Source organism: Geotrypetes seraphini, chromosome 9 (genome assembly GCF_902459505.1).
Source record: "Geotrypetes seraphini chromosome 9, aGeoSer1.1, whole genome shotgun sequence".
NCBI lineage: Eukaryota > Metazoa > Chordata > Amphibia > Gymnophiona > Dermophiidae > Geotrypetes > Geotrypetes seraphini.
The window spans coordinates 64,030,673-64,052,605 of record NC_047092.1 but is presented as its reverse complement, the minus strand read 5'-3'; the positions used below and the strand labels follow the sequence as shown (position 1 = coordinate 64,052,605).

General features: G+C 42.1%; 1 protein-coding gene across 3 annotated transcripts in view; it reads left to right on the top strand.

Annotated features, from left to right (window-relative positions):
- The window catches only part of ADAMTS20 (ADAM metallopeptidase with thrombospondin type 1 motif 20), a 223,301-nt gene that overhangs the window by 72,385 nt on the left and 128,983 nt on the right, over nt 1-21,933 (top strand). For all 3 annotated transcript variants that reach the window (XR_004540714.1, XM_033959656.1, XM_033959655.1), the window contains exons 10-11: nt 4,056-4,197; nt 16,742-16,846. Coding sequence is in view for 2 of the 3 variants with exons in the window: in XM_033959656.1 (XP_033815547.1) it covers nt 4,056-4,197; nt 16,742-16,846 (247 nt within the window). In the remaining variant the exon portion in view is untranslated. The remainder of the gene's footprint in view (nt 1-4,055; nt 4,198-16,741; nt 16,847-21,933) is intronic.

The window sequence follows — 21,933 nt, the reverse complement described above, 5'->3', positions numbered from 1 at the left end:
AAATTCAAGACTGTAAAAAGTGGGTGGCCACAGGGGGTAGATTTAGGGCAGGAGAAAGAAGTTGGAGCTTCACATTGATTTTCAGCACTAGGAAGTTCTCAGCCCAACCAACAAAGTCGGGGCAGTCTCCATCGGGGGCTATACACTTAGTCCAGCGATTTTCCAGGTTTTTTGTTCCATATTTTTCCACAGTGGCATAAAAAAAGTGGAAAATCGCTACATTAAGGCCCTGATTCTCCAAAAGTGTGTCCCGATTTTAGTCAGCTGTAGGCGTCCTACAGCTGTCTAATCAGCCAATCGGGATGCACGTTTTTTTAAAAAAATGCTCCCCAGGCAGGCCTGAAGGCGCCTCCGGGAGCCTAGGGAGACCCCCAAGACGCCTAAGCTCGTTTTCTGTTTGTTTTCTATAAACCCCCTCTTTTACTATGGCTGACGTGTCCATTATATTATATGGACGAACCCTGTTTCCAAAGCCTTCCATCCCCGTGGGAGTCCCGTTGGCTAGAGTGGGGTCCCCGTGGGAGTCCCGTGGGCTAGGGGGGATTCCCGTGGGACCCCCGCAGGAACCGCGGGATTCCCACGATCCCCGTTCCCGTGAAGACCTCTAGTCTAAGCCGGCCCATGTCCCGCCCAACTCCCGCCCTCAACACGCCTCCCGAAATGCCCCGTTTAGCTTTGGACGTTGAGCGGCACTATGAAGGCCTAGGTCGTTTAGAAATACATCCAAAACCCGGTTTTATCATCGGCACTTGGACGTTTTTGAGAAATGTTCGTCCAAGTGCCGACTTAGGCCGGTTTTTGGACGTTTTTCTCTTTCAATTATGAGCCCCTTAGCTCTTTACATTTCCTTTCTCAGATCTTATGGTACAGACTCTGCACTATTTTCATGGCTTTTATCTGGATGTCTCCTTTTTTATTGATGCCCCTTTGTGGGTAATGGAACCAACGTGGATACAGTTACCAGATGAGATGCTATCAATGATTAATATAAAGGCATTATTCCTTCTTTTTCTTACCTCTTGTCTATTTATTTATTTCCTACCTTTTCAACCCACCTATACTTAGGTAAAGGGTATAACAGAAATGTACATAATCTTAAAACATTATTCAGACAGAAATAAAGCACATAACAGCAAGATATTTATCTATATATCCTTAAGCCTAATCCATGTTATGCAGACTAGATTTCTTTTGGGTTTTTTCAATATCTTAATATCAATACGTCGTGTTCCGTCCCTGGTAGTGTTCAAAAAAGTGGGCCTTTAGCTGGGATTTGAAACTGCTTTCAACTCTTAACTCCCCCTCACTGCTGTCAGATACCTATACCCACAATAACCTCCCCAACCCTGAAATGTCCTGTCTAAATTAGATTGTAAGCTCTTCTGAGCAGGGACTGTCTATTGTACGTTAAAATGTACAGTGCTGCATATGCCTTTCATCACTATAGAAATAGTAGTAGTAGTAGTAGTATTAGTATCTTGCCACAACAAAGAAAAATGGAGAGACCCGATGATCCACAGTGAAAACAATCCACCGATGAAAACAAAAACTGTGGATACAGATGTTCTGGAGATAATTTATTAAACACTGCCATATAAAACCATGAAAATTCAATTATAAAGGTAAAACGCTAAAAAATATAGTAATAAAAATCCACCTGGACCATACCATTTTGCTACTAAGATTGTAGGATCGGAGCAGTTTTGTCTCATTTTTGGTTTGTGTGCCACAGCATTTACATGTGCCAATGTAGAATACCACATAGGATGCTAATGCCCATAAGTGCCATTTGTTGACACACACATGTGCTCAAAGGAATGCATTACGACAGGTACTTAGTTCTAGAATTGTCCTTCACATGTATGGTAATTGTAAAATGATAGAATATGTAGCTCTCAATTTTTATTTTTTTTAAGATACATCGAAGGCACAACTCTATTTACTACCTTGTAAATGTTAGATATGTTTGTCTTGAGAGCTGCTCTTTGCTTGCATCTTAATAATAATAACAGTTTAATAATAATAACATTTTAATAATAACTGCAGTACCGTGAAGTTCTATGCGGTTTACAAAAGATTAAAAGAAGGTACAAATTGATAGAACTTAAAAGAGGTGAAAGAAAGTGCTTATTGGCCAAGAGAACCGTATTGAGGAGAAAGAGATGTACGGGTCAGCTGTCTAGATATTTCAGGAACAGATATATTTTTTAGGCGCTTCTTGAATTCCTCATAAGTAGTGGGCAAGAGCAATTGTTCTAGATCTTTACTCCATAATGCTGCCTGATGTGATAGAAGGTGTTCATGACATTTTTTCAGTTTACATCCTTTAACTGGGGGGGGGGGGTGGGGTGGTGGGAGTTCGAGTGTGAGCTTCTCTTGTGTCTGTTGGCTGAGAAGGAGAAAAGGTTGGTTATGTATTTAGGGGCTAGTCCGTATAGTACTTTAAAGCAGAGGCTGTTCCCTTAGATATTTGCATCCTGAATATATGACTCTTTGAACTAGATTTTATTTATTTATTTTCTTTCTCGTTCTCCCCAAAGAGCTCAGAACAGGTTATAGGTTAATATACATAATATACAGTTAACGGGCTACAATTTGCCATAGTTATAGTACAAGCTGGTTTTTGTTTTTTTTTTGTACAAGTTTTTATCCTAACTTGATAAATACTATGGATCTAATACCAATATGCATAATATACAGATTACAGGTTGCAATTTGCCATAGTTACAGTGCAAAGTTTTTCAATTCAAGGTTTTATCATAACTTTACACTTACTAGGGATCTAATACTAATGTACATGGAGGGGCAAAATCAAAAAATACATCTAAGTCCGATTTGGACGGTAGGGCACTAGTTGCCTAAAGTCGGCGGGTTATAAATGTCCATTCTCGAAAAATACATCTAAAGGATAATGTTTTTTTTGAGAATCGTCTATTTGATCGCCCAGACTGCCACTATGCCTATGTTTATACCACATTCTCGACCAAAAATTTGTCCAAGTCAGAAACGTCCAGAACAAGACCTTTCGGACGTGGGTGAGGCCAGCAATGTGATGGACTGGCCACCCAGACATGGCAACAGAGCAGTGGGGCATCTTAAAGGGCACTGCTGTGAACTTCACAAAAAAGGTGCCACATAAACTTCTGACCAGAACTCCCACTAGCCCAAGCCTAATTTTGTTTACACCAAACCATTCTTTACGCAACTCAACTTTGTTTTTCTTCCCCCCCAGCTCGAGGTTGTACTCGAGATTCCAGCAGAAAGAGATTCTGCTTGCTTATCAGGCAGTGAGCTGGGACATGGAGTTACGCTCTTTATTCACAAAGGGCTCCTTTTACGAAGGCGCGTTAGGGCCTTAACGTGCGGAATAGCGCGCGCTAAAATGCCACGTGCGCTAGCCGCTACCGCCCCCTCTTGAGCAGGCAGTAATTTTTTTGGCTAGCACGTGCTAATCCGGTGCGTGCACTAAAAACACTAGCGCACCTTCGTAAAAGGAGCCCAAAGTCTTGTTCCTACTTACATTTTAGAAATCTACTAAAATCAATATTATTGACAAAATTTCTAGAGCACTAATACGATCTTATGACAAGTTTTGCAGATCACTGGGAATGCCCAGTTTTTATCTTTTTGTGAACTGCATCGATCTGTAAGATTTTGCTGTCTAGAAATGTAAATGTAATGTAACACTCATAGAATACATGTGAGCATCAGAGCATTTAGCATCCCGGGCCGTGGTAGAAACTTCTATCATGTCTTAGTAAAAGAAGGCCTATATGTATGTTATTTCACTGAAGGTGGATAAGCAGCTAAATTAGTGTGAATTTATTCCATGCACTGCAGATCTAGTGGGGAGTCACTGGTGTCAGTGGTTGTAAATTAAAATTGATCATGTCTTTGTAATCTTTTTATACTGCTGCGTAAACAATCGGCGCTATTTAAAATATTTATAGAAAGCCCGAGGCTAACCATTATAAATTCTTTAACTTCTGAAAATGTACTTTTTAGAAATGCAAATGTATGCAATTTATATTGCTTTTTTGTTTTTTGTTTTCCAGTACTGGATATGGGGAATGCCTTCTTGACAAACCCAGTGGAAGTGCATACAAACTTGCTTTTCAGCTGCCGGGTGTACTGTATGATGTCAACAAACAGTGTGAGCTTATGTTTGGCCTGGGGTCACAAGTGTGTCCTTATTTGGTAAGAATGCAGTAGAAGACATATATTATTAATTTTCTTAGGATCCTTTTGCTAACTTGCAGTAAGCACTAGTGAGCACTTACCGTGGCTTAAAATACCTTACTATGGAACACACTCGGGTGTCCTTTGGATAAATTCCACATCGGCGGGCTCCACCCACGTGCTAAAATTCTTTAAAAAATTGTTGGAGGTGTCGTGTCTGTGGGCAGAGAGCAGGCATTCCTGCACTAATCAGTTAATGCATCCGTATTACCACTTGCTAAATGTCAACCCTTACCTCTTATGAAACAGGTGTTGGTGAGTACTCCTGTAGTAATTCCTTTAAATGGCTGCTAATGAGAACATTAGCACATGGCTATTAATGGAAAAAAATAGAAAACTGGCCATTTGCTGGCTGCAGTTAAAATGGCCTTAGCACATAGGTAAAACCTGCATAAGCATGTGCTAAGGCCACTTTTTACTGCAGCTTAGTAAAAGTAATATTAAAGTACATGATTACATTAACCCCCCTCCCTTCCCACCACCACTTTTACTAAGCCGTGGGAGAGGTTTCTACCAAGGCCCGGACCACTGAATGCTCGACCACTCATAGAATTCCTATGAACATCAGAATAGTATTGGAGCGTTAATCACTCCAGGTCGTGGTAGAAACGAGAGTGTGCGTGAGCCTGGTGTGATGCTGGTGGTTGAGTAGGAGGAAAACACAATAATTTGACCAATGCGACATGCTCTCGCTGCTGTAAAAGTTAGATCCAATGAAGACGGGGGGAGGAGGAGGGGGGCAAGAGGCACCAATGCTGGTGAGAGAGAAAAAGGAGAGCAGGGAGGAACCCATTGTGAGCTCTTTGGGGACAATGGGCTAGAAAACAAATTAATTAAATAAATAAATGCTGCTCAAAGGGCAGCGAGGTCTGAGTACCACAACCCTTCAGCCAACACTATTATTGTTGTTTTATTTTTTTAAATGTTTGTGCTTCATTATATATTTTCATGCCATGTGACATATTTTTTCAGCCATGTGCACTGATCTCACACTGCCCTCCAATACAGCATTGAACGGTGTTAAACCATTTGCCAGGAGAAAACTCAAACTCTTACGGCCTCTTTTACAAAGCCGCATGGCAACAGCCCCGAAGCCCTTTAAATCTCTATGGTTGCTAGCGCGGCTTTATAAAAGAGGCTGTTAGCCTCCAACTGTTCTTTAATGTAAACAAAGAAGCATTTTAGGGATAATTCTTTATAGGTTGACTAAAGTTAGGTGCTAGAACAGGGGTGGGCAAATTCCGGTCCTCGAGGGCCGGAATCCAGTCGGGTTTTCAGGATTTCCCCAATGAATATGTTTGAGATCTGTTTGCATGCACTATTTTCAATGCATATTCACTGGGGAAATCCTGAAAACCCGACTGGATTCCGGCCCTTGAGGACCGGAGTTGCTCACCCCTGTGCAAGAATGATGCGCGTTAAGTGTAAATTCTGCAATGGCAGTTCACAACTGACATTATAGAATACTAGTGTAAGTCTGCATTTACATGACTACTTTTAGATGTGAGCAATTATGCTAGCTCAATGGCTGGTGTAAATTATCTTGCCTAACTAGGCAGTTAGGTGTATAGTTGTTAGTATTCTATAATCCGTGTATGTAACTGCCTGACACGCCCCCCCCCCCCAACTCGCACATGCCCTTCCCAGGTCCATGTCCCCTTAAAGTTGCAAGCACTGGGGTTTGAGCATGCAACTTCTGGAGGGCCATTTTCGATATGACATCTATAAGAACATAAGAATAGCCTTACTGGTCAAACCAATGGTCCATCTAGCCCAGTATCCCGTCTTCACAGAGGCCAATCCAAGTTGCAAAATCCTGGCAAAAACCCAAATAGCATCATTCCATGCCACCGATTCAGAGCAAGCAGTGGCTTCCCCCATGTCTGTCTCAACAGCAAACTATGGACTTTTCCTCCAGGAACTTGTCCAAACCTTTTTTAAAACCTGCTACATTAATTGCTCTTACCACATCCTCTGGCAACGAGTTCCAGAGCTTAGCTACTCTGAGTAGAAAAAATATTTCCTCCTATTGGTTTTAAAAGTATTACTGTACTCTGTAACTTCATTAAATGTCCCCTAGTCTTTGTAAATGTTGATGCAGTAAAAAATCAATCCACTTGTACCCGTTCTACACCACTCAGGATTTTGTAGACTTCAATCGTATCTCCCCATAACTATCATATCTTTTCCAAGCTGAAGAGCCCTAACCTCTTTAGTCTTTCCTCGTACGAGAAGAGGCCCATCCCCTTTATCATTTTGGTCGTTCTTCTTTGAACCGAGTTTGGACTTTTTGCAGAAGATTCACCAAAAATCCAGTACCAAATATGCCCATTTTCAAAACTGCAAAATGTCTATGGAATTTTCCAAGTTTAACCCCCTCTTTTGCAAAGGTGCGATAAGCTTTTTAATGTGCGCTAAATATTAGCGCGAGCTAAACATACGCTAACGTGTGCATGTTATCCTATGGTGAAGTGAGGTTAACTGGAACCATCCACAAAGATAAAACACCCCACTTCATAGTGTTCAATATAAGGAGGATGAAGGGTTTCAAAAACCACTTGATTAAACCCCTCAGTATGTAGTACCAAGATTTTATGGGTTAGAACAGGGGTGTTGAAGTCGGTCCTCGAGGGCCGCAATCCAGTCGGGTTTTCAAGATTTCCCCAATGAATATGCATGAGATCTATGTGCATGCACTGCTTTCAATGCATATTCATTGGGGAAATTCTGAAAACCCGACTGGATTGCGGCCCTCGAGGACCGACTTCGACACCTGTGGGTTAGAATGTTAATTATTGACCTATATTACCACCTCCTCCTTGATGTATTGCTTAACACTTGCTGTTGTTAACTAGTTAATTGAATCACTCTCGATGAAACATCACAGCAGTTAGTATTTTCACTTATCTTTAAATGTGCAGAATCACTAGCCTGCCCCGACGGGACCCGTTTCGCCATACAAAGGCTTTATCAAGGGTTCTACAGGAGCTAGTTTAAAGCGTCCTTTCTAAACAACAGCAAGTGTTAAGCAATACATTACATTAGTGATTTCTATTCCGCCTTTACCTTGCGGTTCAAGGCGGATTACATAAGAATTGTTATGATAATAAGAAGTACATATTGTTAAGATATTAAGAAGTACTTAATAATAATATTAATAATTTTATTTTTTATATACCGCCAAAGCCAAAGTAGTTTGAGGCGGTTTACAACAAGAAGAGCTGGACAGTCAGCGAAGAAATAACAATGAAGTCCTTGAATACAGTAAAGTCATAGAATAACAATGATGTCTTTGAATACATGAATATTTGTAGGGAGGAAGAGAGAGAGTGAGAGTCACATTGTAGGGACATCAAGTGCAAGTAAGTAGAGTACAGGGGTGAGGCTTTTAAGAGTTCTTGGTTACAAATCGGTTGAACAGGTTGGTTTTAACTAGTTTTCTGAAGTTAAGGTAGGATGAGGAGTGCTTGATGAGATTGCCTAGCCAGCCGTTCTGTTGACTTGCTTGGAAAGCAAGAGTTCTCTCAAGGAATAGTTTAAGAACATTTTCTAGTTTGCTAAGGAGTAGTTGGTAATTGCAGGAGGATTTTCAGATTGGTTGTGGTTTTTCTGTTTGGTTGTGTTATATTGGTTTTATGTATTTTTTTTGGAGAGTAGGGTTTTTGTTTTTTTTATGAAGGTTTTGTAGTCTGTGGTTGAAGTCAGCAGATTGGTGAGTTGTCGGTCCAGTTTCGCTGCTCTGGTGGCCAGTAGGTTATCGTACATTTTTCTTCGTTTGACATTTTTGGTTGGCGGTTGTGTGAATATTGTATGGGTTCTCCTGTGTCTGGTTCAGGTGGATTGAGTTAGACAATTGTTCAGTAGGTAGGGCTATCTCCGTTTATAGCTTTAAATAGTAGGAAGTGGAATTTGAAGTGTACTCTGGCTTGTATTGGGAGCCAGTGTGATATGGGTCAAGGATTAACATTCTCACCCATAATATCTTGATACTACATACTGAGGGGTTTAATCAAGTGGTTTTGAGACCCTTCATCCTCCATCCTTATATCGGATACTCTGAAATAGGGTGTTTTGTCTTTGTGAACTTTTCAGCAACCCTTCGTATCTCTTCTCCAAGCCAAGAAAAACCCCTAGCCTTATAAGAAAGTTCAATCTCTGTACCTTTTCTAGTTTTGCTTTATCTTTTCTTGCGATGTGGCTACCAGAATTGCACACAATACTCAAGGTTCAGTCTTACCATGCAAGGATATAGGAGTAATTTGCTGTTCTTTGCTTTATTCTCTATTCCTTTCCTAATAATTCCTAACATTTTGTTTGCTTTTTTTTGGCTGTCACCGTGCACAGAGCAAAAGATTTTAACATATTGTCCATGATCATGTCTATATCCTTTTCCTGGGTGGCGACTCTCAATATGAATTTTACATCTTGTAACTAATTTTTCCCTGTGTGCATCACTTTGCTCTTGTCCAAATTAAACCTTCTATTTGAATGTCAAGTCCTCCAATCTCACAAGGTTCTCCTGCAATTTTACACAACCCACACAAAAATTTAAAATCTTAATCAGATGCATCATTAGAAATATATCTGTATGAGGGGGTTCTGAGAGGTTCTCATAGTAACATAGTAACATAGTAGATGACGGCAGATAAAGACCCGAATGGTCCATCCAGTCTGCCCAACCTGATTCAATTTAAATTTTTTTTTTTGTAATTTTTCTTCTTAGCTATTTCTGGGCAAGAATCCAAAGCTTTACCCGGTACTGTGCTTTGGTTCCAACTGCCAAAATCTCTGTTAAGACTTACTCCAGCCCATCTACACCCTCCCAGCCATTGAAGCCCTCCCCTGCCCATCCTCCTCCAAACGGCCATACACAGAAGCAGACCGTACAAGTCTGCCCAGTAACTGGCATAGTTCAATCTTTAATATTATTTTCTGATTCTAAATCTTCTGTGGTCATCCCACGCTTCTTTGAACTCAGTCACAGTTTTACTCTCCACCACCTCTCTCGGGAGCGCATTCCAGGCATCAACTACCCTCTCCGTAAAGTAGCATTTCCTAACATTGCCCCTGAATCTACCACCCCTCAACCTCAAATTATGTCCTCTGGTTTTACCATTTTCCTTTCTCTGGAAAAGATTTTGTTCTACGTTAATACCTTTCAAGTATTTGAAAGTCTGAATCATATCTCCCCTGTCTCTCCTTTCCTCTAGGGTATACATATTCAGGGCTTCCAGTCTCTCCTCATACGTCTTCTGGCGCAAGCCTCCTATCATTTTCGTCGCCCTCCTCTGGACCGCCTCAAGTCTTCTTACGTCTTTCGCCAGATACGGTCTCCAAAACTGAACACAATACCTCACCAATGACCTGTACAGGGGCATCAACACCTTCTTCCTTCTACTGACTATGCCTCTCTTTATACAGCCCAGCATCCTTCTGGCAGCAGCCACTGCCTTGTCACACTGTTTTTTCGCCTTTAGATCTTCGGACACTATCATCCCAAGGTCCCTCTCCCCGTCCGTGCATATCAGCTTCTCTCCTCCCAGCATATACGGTTCCTTCCTATTATTAATCCCCAAATGCATTACTCTGCATTTCTTTGCATTGAATTTTAGTTGCCAGGCATTAGACCATTCCTCTAACTTTTGCAGATCCTTTTTCATATTTTCCACTCCCTCTTCGGTGTCTACTCTGTTACAAATCTTGGTATCATCTGCAAAAAGGCACACTTTTCCTTCTAACCCTTCAGCAATGTCACTCACATACATATTGAACAGGATTGGCCCCAGCACCGAACCCTGAGGGACTCCACTAGTCACCTTTCCTTCCTTCGAGCGACTTCCATTAACCACCACCCTCTGGCGTCTGTCCGACAGCCAGTTTCTGACCCAGTTCACCACTTTGTGTCCTAACTTCAGCCCTTCAAGTTTGTTCAACAGCCTCCTATGAGGAACTGTATCAAAGGCTTTGCTGAAATCCAAGTAAATTGCATCTAGCATATGTCCTCTATCCAGCTCTCTGGTCACCCAATCAAAAAATTCAATCAGGTTCGTTTGGCACGATTTACCTTTTGTAAAGCCATGTTACCTCAGATCCTGTAACCCATTAGATTCAAGGAAGTACACTATCCTTTCTTTCAGCAACACTTCCATTATTTTTCCAACAACTGAAGTGAGGCTCACCAGCCTGTAGTTTCCTGCTTCATCCCTGTGACCACTTTTATGAATAGGGACCACATCCGTTCTCCTCCAATCCCCAGGAATCACTCCCGTCTCCAGAGATTTGTTGAACAAGTCTTTAATAGGACTCGCCAGAACCTCTCTGAGTTCCCTTAGTATCCTGGGATGGATCCCGTCTGGTCCCATCGCTTTGTCCACCTTCAGTTTTTCAAGTTGCTCATAAACACCCTCCTCCGTGAATGGCGCAGAATCTACTCCATTTTCTCGTGTAACTTTGCCGGACAATCTCGGTCCTTCTCCAGGATTTTCTTCTGTGAACACAGAACAGAAGTATTTGTTTAGCACATTTGCTTTCTCCTCATCACTCTCCACATATTTGTTCCCAGCATCTTTTAGCCTAGCAATTCCATTTTTTATCTTCCTCCTTTCACTAATATATCTGAAAAAATTTTTATCTCCCTTTTTTACATTTTTAGCCATTTGTTCTTCCGCCTGTGCCTTCGCCAAACGTATCTCTCTCTTGGCTTCTTTCAGTTTCACCCTGTAGTCCTTTCTGCTCTCCTCTTCTTGGGTTTTTTTATATTTCATGAACGCCAACTCTTTCGCCTTTATTTTCTCAGCCACTAGGTTGGAGAACCATATCGGCTTCCTTTTTCTCTTATTTTTATTGATTTTCTTCACATAAAGGTCCGTAGCCATTTTTATCGCTCCTTTCAGCTTAGACCACTGTCTTTCCACTTCTCTTATGTCCTCCCATCCTAACAGCTCTTTCTTCAGGTACATTCCCATTGCATTAAAGTCCGTACGTTTGAAATCTAGGACTTTGTATCGTGCGGCCGCTCTCCACTTTAGCCGTTATATCAAACCAAACCGTTTGATGATCGCTACTACCCAGGTGAGCACCCACTCGAACATTAGAGATACTCTCTCCATTTGTGAGGACCAGATCCAATATCGCTTTTTCCCTTGTGGGTTCCGTCACCATTTGTCTGAGCAGAGCCTCTTGAAAGGCAACCACAATCTCCCTACTTCTTTCCGATTCCGCAGACGGAACATTCCAGTCCGCATCCGGCAGGTTGAAATCTCCCAACAGCAGAACCTCCTCTTTCCTTCCAAACTTTTGGATATCCACTATCAGATCCTTATCAATTTGCTGCGATTGAGTCGGAGGTCTGTAGACTACACTCACGTAGATAGAAGTTCCATCTTCTCTTTTCAGAGCAATCCATATCGCTTCTTCCTCTCCCCAGGTCCCTTGCATTTCGGTCGCTTGGATATTGATCTTTACATAAAGAGCTACTCCTCCACCTTTATGACCATCTCTGTCCTTCCTAAAAAGATTATATCCCGGTATGTTTGCATCCCATCCATGTGATTCACTGAACTATGTCTCTGTGATAGCAACAATATCCAGATCTGCCTCTAATATCAGGGCTTGCAGATCATGAACTTTGTTGCTTAGATTGCGAGCATTTGTGGTCATCGCTTTCCAGCTATTTTTCAGCGATAATCTCCTTTTTCGTATGGATTTTTGTGTCGTTTCACTTTCCGTTGCAATACTAAGAAATGAGTTGCTGATATTGCTTATGTTGCAGCCTTTACTACTATCACATTTTTTCTTTTGCCGGGGGTGGTCTCTATAATTGTCCTTCGTACATACACCACCCCCACCTTCTAGTTTAAATGCCTAGAAAAATATTGTCTAAATTTCTCTGCAAGGTTTCTTTTTCCTCCTGTAGTAATATGTAGCCCATCAGTGCAAAATAGCTTCTTGTCCTTCCATGTATTTCCCCATCCTCCTATGTACCTGAAGCCTTCTTGATGACACCAGGCTCTGAGCCATCTATTAAAGTCCTCTGTGTTTTTCACTCTTTGCTCTCCCTTTCCATATGCAGGCAGTATTTCAGAAAAAGCTAAAGTCTTTACAAAAGGTTTCACGCCCTCACCAAGCTCCTGAAAAGCTTTCTGTGCTGCAAGTGTGGAGTTGTTGGCCAGGTCATTTGTTCCCAGATGGATAACAACATCAGTGTTAAAATCCTTAGTTTCTTCCTTAATTATAGTCAGTATTTGCCTGGAACTCCTGGTAGCTGTGGATCCACTGAGGATCTCAGCCCAACCAAGAAAAGAATGATGTGGATATTGTTAAATCTATGATCTGAAACAATGTCAACATGTAGAATTTCATTTCTGCAAATTGGCGCTTTATGAAATAAAATACATTTCCTCTTCCATATTCTCGGGGATTAGGGGCAGAGCCGGCCTGCGAATATTAAAACAAACTGTGAAAAATATTTGGGCCGGTTCTGCCTCTAACCCCGCTTCCCCTGGCTATTTTAAACCCTGAAATCAGCCCCCTTAAGCCTTACCTGGTGGTCTAGCGGGATTTTGGGGCAGGAGCGATCTTCCCACGCTCCTACCCCGTGCAGATCGCTCACAGGAAATGGCTGCCTTGAGCTCCCATAGTCTCTCGAGCCATTTCCTGTGAGCGATCTGCACGGGGCAGGAGCGTGGGAAGATCGCTCCTGCCCCGAAAACCTGCTAGACCACCAGGTAAGGCTTAAGGGGGGGCTTACAGGGCTTAAAATAGCCTGAAAAATGAAAATGCGTTTTTTGATTTAAAACCGCAAATAAGCGAATCCATAGATATGGAATTCGTGAATACAGAAGGGGAAGTATAACACTCTTTTCAGCTACAGTGGCAAAATAACGCTCAGAATTTATGAAGCTGGTTGATGGGGCTGAGAACTTTTCAGCAACCCCTCATATAAGTTGAAATGGTAGTCAAAACAGAATTTAAAATGAAAGAAAATCAATAATACTCTTATTTTGTACCTTTTGTAACTTACTTCCAATACCAGTAGGGCATCTATATATGAATGCTTTGAAAAGTTTCTCTAAAATGTTTGATCTCATGGTCTGCCTTTGCTACAAATAATTAGATTGTGACTACACAGAAAACTTGTATCAAAGGGTTTTGTACCATGATTTTATTTGATGTCATTGTCCTCTTAAAATGTAAATAATGCCTTCATTCATTGCATCTAATTAAAACAGGCAAGTTGCCAAGTTGGTAGAAAGAGGGCTTTTGACTTCCACCTGCAGAGGAAGACATGGTTCTATTTTATTGTTTGGTGGAACTAATTAGATCTGATAGCAGTGAACACAAACTGATTCAAGCGGTTTAAGAAACTGGCATTGAAATCCCTGTTACTTCTTTTTTTTTTTTTTTTTTTTAATAAATCTTTATTAATTTTCAATTTGAGAACAGTGCATTAGATATATAATTTGTTCCAGAAGCATGCTCGTAAGCCAATTTATTCGTATATCAAAGCGAGTTTCCCCATAGGAAGTAAGGGAAACTCGCTTGATTCGTTTCACCTCCCCTCCCTCCCCTCGGCCACCGGCGCTGCTCCACCCCACCACATCCCCAAAAGACCCCCCCACCCCCGAGGCCACTGGTGCGCTTCCACACACCCCGCGAACCAGCATCCCCTGCCCGCCCAAACTGAATGCTTACCCCCAATGTGGCACCGGCATGCACATTGGGGGTAAGCATTCAGTTTGGGCGGGCGGGGGATGCTGGTTCAAGCGGGGGGGGGGGAGTGTTCACGAGGGGGGGCGATGCCGGTTCATGGGGGGGTGATGCTGGTTCGCGGGCGGGGGGACTTGCAAATCGAGTCTATGCTTGGTTGGTGAGTCAAGATTTGCAAAAATGTTTTGCTCATCTTGCAAATCACTCGCAAACCGCAGCACTCGTAAACCGAGGTTTGACTACATACAATTAACATCATAGACAGAACTCATAATCAAATCAAATAGGAAATAAAGGCATAATCCAACTAATCAGAGTTAACAAAATTCATCAATGGACCCCATGTTAATTTAAATAGTTTATTATGACACGATATTTCTGAATTCATTTTTTCATATTTATAACATAAACATAAGGAAAAATTAAGGGCTCCTTTTACTAAGCTGCGATAGCAGTTTTAGCGCGCTTAGCATGCCATATAGCGCGGGTTTAGTGTGCGCTAAAATTCTGCACACGCTAAAAACGCTATCGCAGTAAAAGGAGCCCTAAGTCTGTTAAATCCCTGTTACTTCTAAGCTGAAAAGGAGTCGTCCACCTACAGTTCTGCCTGTGAGGAGTGCTTTTTCGCTATCTCGTTTCAAATAGCGAGGGACAGGCAGTAGCGTAGCAAGGGTGAGCGGCGTCTGAGGCAGTGACACTCCCTCCCCCCTCTGCCGCACACGCGCCCCCCCTTCCCTTTACCTCTTTAATTTTCCTGGCACGAGCAGCATCACGAACCTGCTGCCTGCGTCGTGTTGGCTCTACCTCTGATGTCACTTCCTAGACTCAGGACCTAGAAGCGATGTCGGAGAGAGCCTACACCGACACGAGCAGCAAGTTCGAGATGCTGCTCGTGCCGGAAAAGTGAAAAAGGTAGGAGGAAAGGGAAGGGGTGCACACATGTGGCCGGGGGTGTTGGGAAGGAGCGGGAGGACAGAGAGGAGGACGGGTGCCAGTGCCCCCCTCCTCGCCTCCCTTTAATATGCCACTGGGGACAGGCAAGCTCTACAGCACTCTAGGGAATCTGCCTGTCCCTAGCAACTAAAAGCACAATATTAAAGCACCCTCCTCCCCTCCACCCAGAGGCAACAATGCAGTTGGAGAACTCCTGTGTAGCTTAGAGAGAATGGTGATTGAGATGCCTAAAGGCAGGGCTGCTTCAATATAATTGGTTGCCAGTTTTGGATAAATCCATTTTGATTGTCCTATCCAGGCGAAGAACAGAAAACTTTGAGTTCTGGAGCAGCTATTTTTAGAAAATGAAATTGTGAGATACATTGTTATTTTTTATAATTCTTTATTCATTTTCAAACTTACAATAAGTGTATCAATATGTTAAAACAAATTATCCATAAATATATCACTTAATAATCATCAAGAGTACAAATAATATGCTGTTATCTCCCACCCTTCCTACCCCTTTTTATTATATAATCAAATACCTTGTACAATATATAATAATGATACATTGTTCTAAATAAGCAGCAAACTAGGAAGTGGGTCACCTTCTGAGAGAGCTGTCAGTAGCTCACTAAGCACATCGTATAAAGCTATTGATCCCCTGCCCTCTTCTCTGTCTCCCACCCCCATCTGCTCCTTCCCCGTCCTTTCTTGCCGCGTGCACCCGCCCCTTCCCCCCATACCTCTTTAAAGTTCCCAGCGCGATAAGCAACCCCTAACCTGCTGTTTGTGCTAGCATTGGCTCTTGCTCTGATGTCACATCCTATGCGCGGGTTCAGGAAGTGACATCAGAGGAAGAGCCAATGCTGGTATGAGCAGCACCAGGAATGTTAAAGAGGTACAGGTAGGAGATCAGGTAGGAGGGATGCCCATTCTTCAAAATGGCAGCCCTTCCCCCTCCCAGTGCATCTAGGATGCACTGGTAAGGGCCTAAGGTCCTGATTGGCTCAGGTGCCTAAGGCCCCTCCCCTCTCCTGAGTGATTCTGGGCCTTAGGCTCCTCCTAGTGCATCAATGGCATGCACTGGGGAATCTAAGGTCCTGAAAGGCTTATCCAAATCTATTTAGAAGGACATTTTTATTTAGACCTGTTTAAGCAGCTGACCGCTGGAGGGATGTGTTCTCATCAATTCTCCAGTGGTTATTCTCCTCCCTTCCCCCACCACTGAAAGTGACACTGGAAAGGAGAAGTAGGATCCCTGACAACATCAAGTATTATGGGCATTTTTAACACATCAGCAAGAAAATCTGAAGGGTAGCCAAGTGATTAGTACAATAGTCTATAAACCAGGGGACCCAGGTTCAAATTCTACTTCAACTCTGTCTCTTGCTCTCTTTCCTTCTGTCCAACGAGAGCAGGCAGTGGGGGGGCTGGGTTGGAGTGGGACTGGGACATAACGGGGTGGGGATGGGTGGAACTGGGTGGGCTTGGGGGACAGGGTCTAGGAGGGATCCAAATTTTACTAAAGTAAAATCTGGTACTCCTAATTTTGGGCCTCTCTAGTCCGACCCCAAAATAGTCCACAATACTCTCTCTTGCTATTTGGATGTATAGCCTTTGCAAAATTGGGATTTGGATGTTTCAAACGTATGGCAGATCATTTTGGCTTTTTGAGATGTCCATATGCTTTGAAAATAAGTGCTTAAGATACCACACATACAAAGATCATGAAGCTTTAAATATGAAATAAACCAGCCACCATCTTTTGCATAATTCGGTATTATATTTTATAGGTAGTAACAACTGATATGAAGTAATGGGAAAGAAATAGTAGTTTCTGGCTTTTGTTTTACAGAAGCAGTGCAAACGGCTGTGGTGTACAAGCACAGATGGCATTCGTAAGGGCTGTCGCACTCAGCATATGCCACTCGCAGATGGAACAGAATGTGGTTCTAGCATGGTGAGTTCTCCATGACATTGGCACTTGAGTAAACATTTACTCCCTGATATTCAATGCTATTTAACTGGCAAGAAATGGCTGTTATTCGGATAAATAGCATTTAACGGGCTAATTGTGAATATTCAGCACTAGATAACCGATTATCTGTGCTGAATATTCATGGCTAGCGGCTAAAAATTAAACGGCTATATCACAAAATAGCCAGCAATATTCAGTGCTAACTGGCTAACATTAGTGGCCAAATCGGGCTGTGTAAATAGCAGACTTATCTCTGACTGCAACCAGCCAGTTCTTTTTTTTTTAACTTTAAATCTTTTTATTGAAAACTGGCAACACAAAATATGAAAAAGCTGAACAATACACAAAACCAATGCTTGTCAGTAACATCAAGAAGAATATATAGCTCTCATTGAACATATATTTTTAGATATTTTTTTAAAACTTTATTTAGTTTTTAATGCCAACAAAAAGTGCAATACAATTATATACAAATAATGATAATCAACCAAGCACGATCAGTCAGTATCTATACAAAAAGATAAAAATTCCCTCACCCATCCATCATTACCATCAGGAATAATACCAAAACAAAAGATATACCTCACTTCCGATCTCACCCCCCTGGATGTGTGGGTGAAAAACAGTTCTGATTATTGACATAGCTGCATAAATTAGCTCCAGCCAAAAATCTCTGGATATTTAATGTCGGTCACTAGAAATGGCCCCACACTGAATATCCAGGCTCACCGCTGACTTAGCTGGGTTGACTCCCGCAGTCTAAACATCGGCCCTTTACTCTTTAGTTTTATACTGCTAGGTTTTTGGCTTAATATTTCAACTTGTCCACAATTTGAGGATCAGACATTTTGAAATGTTTGCTAAATGCAGCCCTTTTTTCCATGTCCTACAGAAGTTCTCAGGGCTGAATTTTTATGTATCTTGGCCTCTTAAGCTGTAACATTTAAGAAGGTTCCCCCCCTTGATTAAATAGGAAGTAAATTTTAGAATAGACAATGCATAAAAAATAAAATAAAACAACCAACCATATTTGATAATAAAAACAATAATTATGATTATTTTATATTGCAATTTAAATTATTTACAGATGCATTTCATTTTTTTATAGTGAAAACTAAATAGTTATGTGAGGCTCTAATCTGTAGCTTATGTGTAAATCTGACCCTGCCTAGAAGATTTCAATATTTAAAAATTCTGGTGGTAGTTTAACCTGTCTCTAAGAATAAATAGTGTTTACAGATCTCTCGGCATTTCTGTATTTTTTTCCCTGTTGAATTTATGCCAGAACATTTTCCTTCATAAAAAAATGCACATTTAGGGAGGATTTTATTTCAACACACAAAGACTGTCTAGAATACTATGCAACCTACGGAAGTATGTCGGCCTAGTCAACCTTATAAACATAAGAACATAAGCAATGCCTCCGCTGGGTCAGACCTGAGGTCCATCGTGCAAAACAGTCTGCTCACGCGGCGGCCCAACAGGTTCAGGACCTGTGCATTAATCTTCTATCTATACCCCTCTATCCCTTTTTCCTGCAGGAAATTGTCCAATCCTTTCTTAAACCCCAGTATCGTACTCTGACCTATTACGTCCTCTGGAAGCGCATTCCAGGTGTCCACCACACGTTGGGTAAAGAAGAACTTCCTGGCATTCGTTTTTGAAACTGTCCCCTTTCAACTTTTCCGAATGCCCTCTTGTTCTTTTATTTTTTGAAAGTTTGAAGAATCTGGCCCTCTCTACTCTCTCTATGCCCTTCATGATCTTGTAAGTCTGTATTATATCCCCTCTAAGTCTCCTCTTCTCCAGGGAAAAGAGACCCAGTTTCTCCAATCTCTCAGCGTATGAAAGGTATTCCATCCCTTTTATCAGACGTGTCGCTCTCCTCGGAACCCTCTCGAGTAACGCCATATCTTTCTTAAGGTACGGCGACCAATACTGGACGCAGTACTCCAGATGCGGGCGCACCATCGCCCAATACAACGGCAGGATAACTTCTTTCGTTCTGGTTGTAATACCCTTCTTGATTATACCTAGCATTTTATTCGCTCTCTTAGCGGCCGCTGTGCACTGTGCCGTCGGCTTCATTGTCATGTCCACCATTACCCCCAAGTCCCTTTCTTGGGTACTCTCATTCAATAAGATCCCTCCCATCGTGTAGTTGTGCCTCGGGTTCCTGCTTCCCACTTGTAATACTTTACATTTCTCAACGTTGAACTTCATCTGCCATCTCGTCGCCCATTCCTCTAGTTTGTTCAAGTCCCTTTGCATTTCTTTGCAGTCCTCTTTTGTCCGAGCTCCACTAAATAGTTTGGTGTCGTCCGCAAATTTTACTATCTCACACTTCGTCCCTGTTTCTAGATCATTTATGAATATATTGAATAGCAGCGGCCTGAGCACCGAGCCCTGTGGAACACCACTTGTGACCCTCCTCCAGTCCGAGTAGTGGCCCTTCACTCCTACCCTTCACTCCTACCCTCTGTAGAGAGATACGCCACAGAGAATTATCTTTGGCCTGCCACTGCACAGAGGTTTGTAAAGCTGGTGAAAGTTGAAAGAGGCATAGAGGGGCATTTGAGTTTGGACAGTTTGAAACATGCACAAAAATCCAGTACCAAACATGCCCATTTACAAAATGTCTATCTTGTTTTTTCAAAAATGCTTTTTTTTCAGTTGTGTATCTATCTTTTTGAACCATTTTTGAAAAATGCACAAAACAAGCCAATGGGATAATAATAATAGCTTTATTTATATCCCGTCATACCTTTTCATTTCAAGACGTTATACAGTAATGGAGGGGTACAAAGTGGATATTGTAGGAACAGGTATCGATATAAGTAAAGGGAGTAGAGGAGTTTTGGGGGAGAGAAGGGGACGCAAAAGGAGGAGGAATGGGTGGGGGAAGAGAAGCAGGAAGTAAAGGGAGGTGTAAGAAGAAGGAGTGGTAAGTCTGAGTTAGGGGTTTGGAAGCTCAGACAAACTTGTCGAATAGGTGGGTTTTCAGAGCTTTTCTGAGAGATTGGTATGATGGAGAGTTCAAGAGGAGGTCGCTTAGGGTGTTGTTCCAGATGCCTGCTTGGAAGGATAGTGTTCTATCAAGGAATCTTTTGTGTTGACGTCCTTTGGGAGTCTGAAATGAGAATAGCAATGTTTTGTGGGAGGGATGGGGTTTGTAGGAGGGGACAGCATTTTTAGTAGGAACGGATAGCAATTTTTGTAGACAGGCTATACTTGACATCCCAGCAGAGCAGAGGAGCACTGCAGTAAACTGCACATAAAAAGGCCCAGGTTTACATCTCACCATAACCCCCTTATAGTCTATGGGAGCCTTCTAAAACCCACCCAAAACCTACTGGACCCAATGATACACCACACTAATAGTTCTTATGCCTGCAGGTGTCACCTACATACAAGTACAGTACGATTTTGGTGGGTTGTGAAAGGCTCACATATTTCACAATAAGTGTAGTAGTTAGAGCAGGGGTGTCAAAGTCCCTCCTTGAGAGCCACAATCCCGTCGGGTTTTCAGAATTTCCCCAATGAATATGCATGAGATTTATTTGCATGCACTGCTTTCATTGTATGCTAATAGATCTCATTTCAACTGGAGGGACTTTGACTCCCCTGAGTTAGAGTGTGGTATGGGCCCGAATCCCCATCTCTGTGGTTGATTATACTGCCCAGTACTGCTTGCTGCTCTACTAGGACTGGCCCTAACATCCGAAGCTATCATACAGGCAGGTCTATACTGTTTCATCCACATGTTTGAGGGGGTGGGGAGGGGTCCGTGGCCACTGTGGGAATATGGTGGTGGTGGTGGTGGGGGGTCATACCTACATCCTTCCAGTTGTCCTTGGTCAGTCCTTGGGAAATTTGGGTTATTAAAGGCCAGAGCTCTCGCAAGTTTATTTTTGCTTTACTCTTGTATTTATGATGTGATATGAAAAAAAGGGAGAATCACAATAGAACATCTGGAGCTAAACAAGCCCCCCCCACCCCACTAAATGGAGAGCCAACATTGAAAGGGGATAAAATAACCAGACTTGTTGACCCATAAGAAGTCAATTTAGGAGCAGGCTTTGGCGAGATTTTTTTTTTTTCGTTTCATGTGCGATTTGGATGCAGCTGTTTTGCTTGTTTTGTGTGTGTGTGTGTTCCGCGTCTGTGGTCAGGATGCAGCTGTTAGGTTTGGGACACACACACACATAAAAAAAGCAAAAACAACCACTGGCAGCTCTAGACCTGCTAGAAAATTTGCATGGTACTGTCAGTTTGTATTATTTCTGCAAAGCATATATTCCTTGGGGTTACTGTATTTGTCTTTTCATGGTTGAACGTTACTACAGTCCTCCCGGGACTGCCTGTTTTGTTATTTATTCATTCCTACTATTGTGCTATAGCCTAAGTTTCCTTGTTATGGTGCTGGCTGCTCTTTCTATAAAAATTATTAAAAAAAAAAAAAAAAAAGAGGTGGGCATTCTCTGCTGTACATTACAAGGTGTACTCATTTTAATGCTCTTGTCTGCTATCACTATCAGTAAAAGACCCCAAGAACCATTTTGTGCACCCAAGGCTGAACTACCTTGCAAGTAAGACTGGCTACAACCAGTCTTACTTGCACGGAAAGCTTTTGAACATTGGGGCCATAGTGAGGTTGTTTTTTAATCTTCTTTTGGGCAAGAGAGGATGTTTATTTGTTCATATCAAAGCTTAATTTAGAAAGAAGCAAGCCGGTAGGATTAGGGAACATTTTTCTGGAGGAAAAGTTCAAGAATGATTAGCCCTGAGAGTGAGCAAAAAAGAATAGATTTAGAAGAGAATTTTAGAAATGATGCTGAAAAATAGGCCTTAAGCGCTATTCTATAAAGGTCATGCTTGACGAGGGTATAGAAGGTTGCTGGGGTGGGGGGGGATATTGAGAGGAGGGGGATGATTTGAGTAACAAGATGTTATCCATCGCCCTCTGGAAAGTTTTTTTGCTGTTTAATTTTGGTATCCATGGCTGCTGAGTTTGCTTTTAATGTTTTACTTTTTTATGCTCTTAAGTGATGTGATCACCAGCTTTGTGT